At 47.0% G+C, this 10,567-nt stretch overlaps 1 protein-coding gene across 12 annotated transcripts in view; it reads right to left on the reverse strand.

Moving 5' to 3' along the window:
* The window catches only part of ADGRE1 (adhesion G protein-coupled receptor E1), a 42,696-nt gene extending 36,784 nt beyond the window's left edge, over nucleotides 1-5,912 (reverse strand). For 7 of the 12 annotated variants that reach the window (XM_029051894.1, XM_039910313.1, XM_039910308.1 and 4 more), the window contains exon 1: nucleotides 5,811-5,911. In XM_029051894.1, the coding sequence (XP_028907727.1) occupies nucleotides 5,811-5,841 (31 nt within the window). In that variant the 5' untranslated portion in view covers nucleotides 5,842-5,911. Of the gene's footprint in view, nucleotides 1-5,810 lie in introns of all 12 variants that reach the window. The other 5 variants (XM_039910309.1, XM_039910311.1, XM_039910305.1 and 2 more) reach the window with 1 other exon arrangement.
* Between the last annotated feature and the right edge of the window lie 4,655 nt (nucleotides 5,913-10,567).

Below are 10,567 nucleotides of genomic sequence, written 5' to 3' on the forward strand. Positions count from 1 at the left end.
TCATTTACCGACTGTGTGACTTGGGCGAAGTCACTTTACTTTTCTGGACCTCATTTTCCTCACCTGTAAAATGGACATAAAATACTTGTTTTCCCTCCCCCTGAGTGTGAGCCTCATGTGGGATAGGACTTTGTCCAGTCTGTTTATATTAGATCTTACTGTTATTATTATTCTGAGCACTGGGACAGTTCTAAGATTACGAGAGCGATTTGACCCAGCCGGCCGTAGGTTTCATAATCTTAGAGGGAGAGCAGGTATCTTAGCCCATTTGACAGATGAGGAATCTGAAGAATAGAGAGGTCAAGCAACTTGCCCAAGGTGACGTTGGGATTAGAAGTGAGATCTCCTGACTTCCAGGACTAGGCTCTTTCCATTATGTCAAACAGCTATTCTGAGGGAAAGAAAGAATGGTGGCTACAGGGTGTAACAGCCCAAACCTAGCTTTTTGTTGTTGTTGTAGTTTTGTTGTGGGATTTTTTTTTAATGGCATCTGTTAAGTGCTTACTATGTCCCAGGTGCTGTACTAAGCTCTGAGCAGATACAAGATAATCAGGCTGGTTACAGTCCATGTCCCACATTGGGCTCACAGTTGTAATTTCCATTTTATAGATGAGGTAACTGAGGCACAGGAGAGTTAAATTACTTGCCCAAGTTTCCACAGCAGACAAGTGGCAAAGATGAGATTAGTTTAACTAGGAACTCCTGGTTCTTCTCAGGCCTTGAAGCGGGAAGTTGTTTAAGGAAATCTGGAGCTTTCCTCAGCTTTCCCCTGCCCATCAGGGGATCGATAGGAATGAAATACTTGTGAACCTGGGAGTTCCTCCTCTAGGACTCCCGTGTCATACATTCTCCTGAGATCTACAAGAGGCTGGACCCTGTTGGTCCAGGGGGAAAACTAGGGTTCCCAGCAGCTAGGTGACTTGCTGAAGAAGGGCTAGCATCAATACCAGGCCTAGATCATAGATTTCCTTCCACCCTCTAGATCAGTGATGCAGCCAACAATCAGGGTGTGTCCCCCAAATCATCAAATCACCAAAATAATAAAAGTTCTCGTTGAAACTTTCCTACCTCATTGTTTTTCATTGTTCTCCACCTACTTACCTTCAACTTAAAAACCATTGGCTTTTATGAAACTATTTTAGAAAGGTGGGGCAGGTCTCAAAAATGGAGCCTCCTAATAACCAATGCCAAATACAACTGGGTATCAATTCACTTGCTGGCCCTCCTCCCCGCCCCCCAGTCCCCACACCGCCAAAAAAAAAATGGTATTTGTTAAGTGCTCACTATGTGCCAAGCACTGTTATCAGTCATTTGATGGCATTTATTGAATGCTTACTGTGTGCAGAACCTTACTAAATGCTTGGGAATATACAATACAAAGCAGCTGGTAGAAACAATTCCTGCCCACAATTACAGCCTGCAGGGACAGACAGACATTAAAATAGATTAAAGATTTGGAGAAGTAATAATAACAATAATTGCATTTTGTTAAGCCCTTACTAAGTGCAAAGCACTGTTCTGAGCACTGGGGAGGATACGAGGTGATCAGGTTGTCCTACGTGGGGCTCACAGTGTCAATGCCCATTTTACAGATGAGGTAACTGAGGCACAGAGAAGTTAAGTGACTTGCCCAAAGTCACACAGTTTACAAGCGGCGGAGCAGGGATTTGAACCTGTGATCTCTGACTCCCCAGCCCATACTCTTTCCACTGACCCACGCTGCTTCTCTATAAGAATATTGATATATGTGTTGTGGGACTGTGGTGAATTTCAAAGTGCTCAGGGAGTAACTCACCTCCTCCAAGAGGCCTTCCCAGACTGAGCTCCTCTTCTCCCTCTACTCCCTCTGCCACCCCCCCTTTACCTCTCTGCAGCTAAACCCTCTTTTTCCCCTTTTCCCTCTGCTCCTCCACCTCTCCCTTCCCATCCCCACAGCACTGTACTCGTCCGCTCAACTGTATATATTTCCATTACCCTATTTATTTTGTTAATGAATTGTACATCGCCTTGATTCTATTTAGTTGCCATTGTTTTTACGAGATGTTCTTCCCCTTGACTCTATTTATTGCCATTGTTCTTGTCTGTCCATCTCCCCCGATTAGACTGTAAGCCCGTCAAACGGCAGGGACTGTCTCTATCTGTTGCCGACTTGTTCATCCCAAGCGCTTAGTACAGTGCTCTGCACATAGTAAGCGCTCAATAAATACTATTGAATGAATACACAGCCAAGTGCATAGTTCATTCATTCATTCATTCAATTGTATTTATTAAGTGCTTCCTGTGTGCAAAGCTCTGTACTAAGCACTTGGGAGAGTATAGCATAACAACAAACAGGCGCATTCCTGCCCACAACAAGCTCACGGTCTAGAAGGGAAGACAGACATTAATATAAATAAATAAAAATAGGTTAATAAATAAATTACAGATATATACAGATATATACATATGTGCTCTGGGGATAGGAGGGAGGATGAATGAAGGAGCAAGTAAGAGTGGCACAGAAAGAAGTGGGAGAAGAGGAGAGGCAGGCTTAGCCAGGGAAGACTTCATAGTTGGCACAGAAGGAAAGGTTAGTAGAGGAAATGAGGGATTAGTCAGGCCTTTCTTTAAGCCCAGCAACATTATTTCTCCATCCTTAATGACTCCCATGTCCATTGCCTGGCAAGTTGTTTCAGACAGTTTACTCCTTCCTCAAACCACCCCCCCCACACACACACACCTCCCCAATCTCTTGCCCCTAATGACCTGGCTACATACTTCATCAGCAAAATTGAAACCATCAAGCGTGACCTCCCTAAAGCCTCCCCTGCTTCTCTCCAGTCCTTCCCACCCCCTGCCCCTTCTTCAACTTTCCCATCTTTCCCAGCATTATCTCAAGAGATCTCCTGCCTCCTCTCAAAATCTAACCCCTCCACCTGCTCCGACTCCAACCCGTCACATGAAAACACTTGTCCCCTCCCTACTTCCCTCCCAACACTTGTCCCCTCCCTTCTTCCCTCCCTGATCCCCATCTTCAACCACTCACTCTCCAGTGGCTTTCTCACCACTGCTTTCAAACATGATCATGTCTTCCCTATGTTAAAAAAAGCCTCCCTTGACTCAGGTTCCTCCCATCTCCCTCTTACTATTCCTCTCCAAACTCCTTGAGCAAGTTATTTACATCCGCTTTCTCAAGTTTCTCTCCTTCAATTCTCTCCTTGACCCCCTCCGATCTGGTTTACACCCCCTTCACTCCACCAAAACCGTCCTCTCAAAAGCCATCTATAATCTCCTTTTTGCCACATCCAAAGGCCTGTACTCCATTCTAATCCTCCTTGACCTCTCAGCTGCCTTCAACACTGTCTTCCACCCCTTTCTCCTGGAAACATTACCCAATCTTCAGCTTCACTGACACTGTCCCCAATCTTCAGCTTCACTGACACTGTCCTCTCCTGGTTCTCCTCCTATCCCTCTGGCTGTTCATTCTCAGTCTGTTTCATGGACTCCTCCTCTACCTCCCTTCCCCTAACTGTGGGAGTCCCTCAAGGCTCAGTTCTGAGTCCCCTTCTATTGTCCATTTACACCCACTCCCTTGGAGAACCCATTAGATCCCATGGCTTCAACTACCCTCTCTAGGTGGACGGATCTCAAATCTCCCTCTCCAGCCATGATCTCTTTCTTTCTCTGCAGCCTCATATTTCCTCCTGCGTCAGGACATCTCTACTTGGATGTCCCACCTACACCTCAAACTTAACATGTCCAAAACACAATCCCTCATCTTGCCACCTAAACCCTATTCTTCCACTGACTTTCTCATCACTGTAGATAGCACCACCATCTTCCCTATCTCACAAGCCTGTAAATTTGGTCTTATTCTTGACTCGTCTCTCTCTTTTAACCTCTCCACCAAACTGCTACCATGTCGATCCAAGCACTTACCCTATCCTGTCTTGTCCTCTACATCAGCCTCCTTGCTGACCTTCTTCCCTTCTGTCTCTCCCCACTTCAATCCATACTTCACTCTGTTGCCCAGATCATTTTTCTACAAAACCATTCAGTCCCTGCTTTCCCACTCCTCAAGAACCTCCAGTGGTTGCCCATCCACCTCTGCATCAAACAGAAATTCCTTTCCCTTGTCCCCTTAAACCCTCAATCACCTTGTTCCCCCATACCTCACTTCTCTGATTTCTTACTACAACCCAGCCCCCATACATCTTTCCTCTAATGCCAACCTACGCACATCAATCACATCTATCTCACCGCCAACCTCTTGCCCACGTCCTGCCTTGGGCCTGGAACTCCCTCCCCCTTCAGATCTGACAGACCCTCACTCTCCACATCTTCAAAGCCTTATTAAAAGCACTTCTCTTCCAAGAGGCCTTCTCTGACTAAATCCTCAATTCCTCTTCTCCCACTTTCTTCTGCATCACCCTTGAACTTGAATTTACACCCTTTATTTACACCCTCAGCCCCACATTTATTTATATTATTGTCTATCTCTCCACTAGATTGTAAGCATACTGGGAGCAGGGAACATGTCTACCAACTCTGTTACATTGTGCCCTTCCAAATAGGACAGTATTCTGCACATGGTAAGTATTCAATAAATAGGATTGATTGATTGTTTGATTGAAAGGTCTCTTGGAGGAGATGTGATTTTAGGATAGTTCTGAAGATGTGGAGAGGGGTGGTCTTTCGGATGTGAAGGGAATGGGGGTACCAGACCCAAGGGAGAACTTGGACGAGGGGTCGGCGGTGAGAGAAACGAGATCAAGATAAAGACAGGAGGTTGGTGTAAGAGGAGCGAATTGCATGGGGTGTGTTGTAATAGGAGATGGCCAATGTAAAGTAAAAGGGAGAGAGCTGATTGATTTTTTTATAGCTGATGGTAAGGAATTCCTATTTAATACTGTGGGGGATGGGCCACTATTGGAGGTTATGAGGAGTGGGGAGACTGAAAGTTTCTTTTAAAAAAGTGATCCAGGCAGCAGAGTGAAGTTTGGATTGGAATGGGTAGAGACAGGAGGTAGGGAGGTCAGCAAGGAGGCTGATGCAGTAGTCAAGGTGGGAAATGATAAGTGCTTGGATCAGCATAGGAGCAATTTGGATTGGGAGAAAAGAACAGATTCTAGAGATGTGAAGGTAGAATCAACAGGATGTGTAGGTTGAATGAGAGACGAGTTGGGGATGATGCCAAAGTTACAGGTTTGTGAGACAGGAAAGATGGCAGTGGTGTTTACAGTGATGTTTTGGACATGTTAAATTTGAGGTCCTGGAGGGACACCCAAGTAGAGATGTCTTGAAGGCAGGAGAAGATGCAAAACTGCAGAGAGAGATGAGGGCTGGGGAGTTGATTTGGGAATCATCTGCAGCCCTGTAATAGTTGAAGCCATGAAAGTGAATGAGCTCTCCAAGGGAGTGGGTGTAGATAGAGAATAGAAGGGGACCCAGAACTGAGGGATTCCCACATTTAGGGAATTTGAGGCAGAGGAAGAGCTCCTGAAAAAGACTGAGAAGGAGCAGCCAGAGAGGAAGAAGGAGAACAAGGAAAGGACAGTGTCATTGAAGCCAAGGTATCAGGCCCAAAACAGTTCCTGTCCCACATGGGACTCCCAGTCTAAGTAGGAGTGAGAACAGCTATCGAATCCCCACTTTACAAGAGAGGAGACTGAGGCATGGAAAAGTTAAGTGACTCACCGAGGGTCACACAGCAAGCTGGGAGTAGAACTCAGGGCCTCTCAGCTCTATCCCCCCTCCTCCTGGTTCCCAGAGCCAAAGACCAACACTCTCGCCCCATCCAAGAAAGAGTCTGGTCCACGAGTCCTACTCACCCAGAAGGAACACAGTGTAGCTGTCCTGCATTTTGCTGGCACAATTCTGGCTCTAAAAGGGAAGCTCTCCTCTCAGTGGTTTTCTGTGGTGGCCGAGAAAGGAGTTGGGTAATGCTGCTTCGAGTGGGTGTCCTGAGGTCCTCTTTAGTATATCTGGTCATCTGATGACTTTCCATTGAGCAACAGGCCATTGGTGTTGGCCCTAAAATTACCCTTCCTCCTCTCTGAAAGTATTCTCTTCACCAAAAAAAGGGAAGTTGCTGGGAACGTGAGTTGTTGGAAAACAACCTAGAATACAATCTCAGATTCAATGTCGAGTAAAACATTAATGTGCAAGAAAGCCATCCAAAATAAGAAAAGCAGTGAGGACTAGTAGAAAAAGCATGGACCTGGGAGTTAGAAGACATGGGTTCTAATCCCAGCTCTACCACTTACCCACTGTGTGACCTTGGGCAAATCACTTCATTTCTCTGGGCCTCAGTTACCTCATCTGTAAAATGGGGATTAAATACTACTCAGATTGTGAGCCCCATATGTTCAACCTGCGGATCTTGTATCTGCCTCAATGTTTAGTAAAGTGTTTAGTAAAGTGTCATTGAATTGATTCTGGATTTTAGAAGATAAAGACGGTGGGGCCAGCAGCTCTCTGAAGCTGTACCCTGTACCCTTTACCAACAGCCCTGTACCCTTATCGTCCCCATACACACGGTAAGAAGTTGACAGCTACTCCCCCCTGCCCCAAATGACCTTCCTTCCATCTAGCATCATTCTGGTTACCATGTTGCGGCTCCCAGAATGAGAAAAACATCATGGCCTTGTGGGCCTCGGTCCAGATGGGAGGCACTCTGGATTTTAGAAGACAAAGACGGTGGGGGCCAGTTGCTCTCTGAAGCCCCTTTGCCCCCCAGCCCCTCATGGGTCCTTCCCACATGGCCCCAGTCATGCTTTCCATGGGGTACTTAGCCCTGGCTAGCTACCCCTCTGAGCTTGATGATCCTTTTAGATATCAATCAAACTTCTCTAGTAGGCATGTGGGTATTTGCTTGACAGAATTGGGTACTTACTTAACAAGTACCGGAAAAAGAAATAGGTCCAGGCTTTAAAATTATGTACAAAGCCATACTGGTTGGCCCCATGGTCCAAGCAGCCCAGGACTGTCTTCAACAACAGCACCAGGACTCTTGGAAGAACCTTGCTCTGGTGGGCTTCCTGGACCGCCATCCTCATGGTTAAGGATGGACCAGTTAATCCCTAACTTTCCTTCTAGTAGCCTGTGGATCCACCCATCCATAAATGTATCTGTTTGTCTGTTGGTTTGCTTTGAACCTACCATCTTCTGTCTGTGTTAAGTGTCTCCTCACCCTGATTCAACCCCTTCATGATCCTATAAACAACAATCCCATCCCCTCTCAACCTGCATCTCGCCAGGCTGAAAAGCGCTCATGTTTTCGGCCTGTCCTTGCCCTTCTTGGGTCCTTCTTCTAGCTGTTAGGTTCTTCTCAAGATACAGTAAATAGAAGCTCACGCAGAATTCCAGAGGAATTGAAAGCACCATTTTGGAGGAGTGCACCATTTTGGAGGAGTAAAAGTAGGCTTGGCCTGGCTTCCTCTGTCAGGAAGGAAGTATCTATGTCCTCACAATGTCATCGACTTTATAGATGGGGGCAGAGAGGAGGGGGAAGAACGAGGGGAAGAAACAAGCAGGGAACAGATAAGTTCCAGGAAAGAAGATTTGACCCATGGCTTTTCTTCTGAAAGACAAATAGATCAGCCATATCTAATATGAGACTGAGAATTATTGGTTTTTGTTTGAAGGCCAAAACTGGCTATACTTGCCCAGGTTCCTACCTGCAACCCCTCTCATAGGCCCCAACTTGGTGGGGGCACTGGGAGCTTTCACTCTACACCTTGGTTTCCAGCTGTGGATAAAGCTGTTGTTGTCATGTCCCCTCCCCACTAAATTGATTGGATTAGACTCCCAGCCTTGCTCATTGTAGGACTCCACAAGACCTAAGAGATTCCCAGTAGAACCGCAAATACTTACGATTGGATCCTGAGAAGCAGTGAGGCGTAGCAGAAAGATCCTAGGCCTAGGAGTCAGAGGACCTGGGTTCTAATCCTGGCTCTGCCACTTTTCTGCTGTGTGACCTTGGGTAAGTCACTTAACTTCTCTGGGCCTCAGTTTCCCCATCTGTAAAACAGGGATTGATAATTGTTCCCCCTCCACCTTGGGCTGTCAGCCCGTGGGGGACAGGGACTATATCCAATCTGATTAACTTGTATCTACCTCAGCACTGAGGACAGTGCTTGGTACATAGTAAGTGCTTAACAAAGGCAATTATCATCATCATAGGAAGCATTTACACATACCACATTTATTATTATTAATTACCTTTCTCGCCAGTTCACTCTTCAAAGCCTTATAGTCCTACTCTTGTTCTACTGGGTCTTCGCCAACAGCCCTGTACCCTTATTGCCCCCATACACATGGTTAGAAGTTGACAGCTACTCCCCCCTGCCCCAAATGACCTAGCATCATTCTGGCTACCATGTTGCGGCTTCCAGAATGAGAAAAACATCATGTCCTTGTGGGCCTCGGTCCAGATGGGAGGCACTCTGGATTTTAGAAGACAAAGACGGTGGGGGCCATCCGCTCTCTGAAACCCTCTTGCCCACCAGCCCCTCATGGGTCCTTCCCACATGGCCCCAGTCTTGCTTTCCATGGGGTTCTTGGCTCTGGGCTAGCTACCCCTCTGAGCTTGAAGATTCTTTTAGATATCAATCAAACCTCTCCAGTAGGCATGTGGGCATTTGCTTGACAGACTATGGATTGAGATGCCCTTACTGTATTACACTTTTTTAGTGAGGATGGGAGTACCAACGCCCAGAAAAACTGACCATGGTAGTCCCACCCAGTAGTCATGGAAATGTGCTCACTTTACTAGTTTGAGATATCCAATCCTCATCAATGGGAACTTGGGGCTGGGCTTTGGGGTCTCCCCCATAACAAAGGCTGCTATGCCCACACCCACAAACACTCTCACCACCCCCCTTCTCATCCAACTGAGCAGCCTCCATGTCCTCTGAGAGAACTGCTTATGAATCGTCACTTGGACTTTTCCACTGTTAGGCCTGCAAATATTCCCAAAATGTCTTATTTGTACAAAGTAACAATAATAGTAATAATTGTGGTATTTGTTAAGCACCTACTATGTGCTGAAGACTGTAATGATAATAATTGTGGGATTTGTTAAGCGCTTACTATGTGTAAAGCACTGTTCTAAGCACTGGGGGGATGCAAGGCGATCAGGTTGTCCCACGTGGAGCTCACAGTTTTATTCCCCATTTTACAAATGAGGTAACTGAGGCACAGAGAAGTTAAGTGACTTGCCCAAAGTGGAGGAGTCAGGATTAGAACCCATGACCTCTGACTTCCAAGCCCACGCTCTTTCCACTGAGCCACACTCCTTCTCAATAGGGTAGAAACGAGATCATCAGGTCCCACATGGGGCTCACAGTCTAAGTAGGAGGGAGAACAGGTATTAAATCTCCATTCTGCAAGTGAGAGAACTGAGGCACAAAAAAGAAGTTAAGTGACTTGCCCAAGGTGACACAGCAGGTATGTGGAGGAGTCAGGATTAGAACCCAGGTCCTCTGGCTCCCAGGCCCATGTTCTTTCCACTAGGCCACACTGTTCACTGCTTCTCAAAGTACAAAGATAGTTTCTACCAACATATTTGTGGTACCAAGCAGTGGAATCATATGCCCCATATAGCCCAGGCAGCTTGTCTCTCCAAAAATCCCTCATCACATCTTTCAACACTTCCTCCTCTTCTTTCATTCTTGCTGATGTGGGGCAGACCCTCAGCCCTCTGTCCTGGACCCTCTGCTCTCCCCTCTACTCCCTCTTTCTGGTGGAATCAGCTACTGTCAAGGTTTCTTCTACCTCCGATCTCCCGTGGGTGACTTCCACATCATCCATCCTGATGTTTTACCCTCCCTTCAGTTTCAGGTCACACCCTGTGTGTTAGTGATGCTTTGGCCTCCCCAGCTCCACGACACCACACCCAGAGAGCCCTAAAAATCCTCCACTTTCTTCTTCACTGTCCAGTCATTGGAACCACGTCAGCGTTTCCAAAGCCCATGTACTGGCCAGCGAGGGATACTGGATGTGTGTGGTGGAAGGGTGGAAGGTGTGGGGGCGGGGGTGGGGGGGAGAAGGGGCGTAGAATGGGAGTACTCTGAGCTTGAGAGTTGAACCCAGTGAGACACACCTGAAGACTCCCAGCTGGACACCACAGGCCTTGGGACCAGACCCTGACAGCCCACCGCCCTTGATTTCATCTCAGGTTCAGCCACTCATTACAGAACGGGTTTTCTCTGGTTAGAAAACAGAGCTGGAGGGAGGAGGTGGGGAGGGGCACTGCAGACTCATCTCTCTTGCCCAGTTCAACTCCCAGGACAGTGACCTTTCCCGCAGGAGCCCCCAGTGTGGGGAAGGAGAAGGAAAGAAGATCAAGATCTTGATCTTATTTTCAATATCTAGCTCTAATAGAGAGCACTCTCATCTTTCCCCCACAACCCCACCACTGCCCAACTTCCCCCTGAGTGCGGGCAGCACTAACCACTTGCCCTGGCAATCTGACAATGTCCTGGCATTATCTCGTATCCCAGATGAAATCCAAATTCTTCAAAGAAGGCCCCGCCCTTCCTGTTTGCTCTCATCTGTGGAGAAGCCCGCACATTCCAGTCCACCC

Source organism: Ornithorhynchus anatinus, chromosome X1, assembly GCF_004115215.2.
Source record: "Ornithorhynchus anatinus isolate Pmale09 chromosome X1, mOrnAna1.pri.v4, whole genome shotgun sequence".
NCBI classification, from domain to species: Eukaryota; Metazoa; Chordata; class Mammalia; order Monotremata; family Ornithorhynchidae; genus Ornithorhynchus; species Ornithorhynchus anatinus.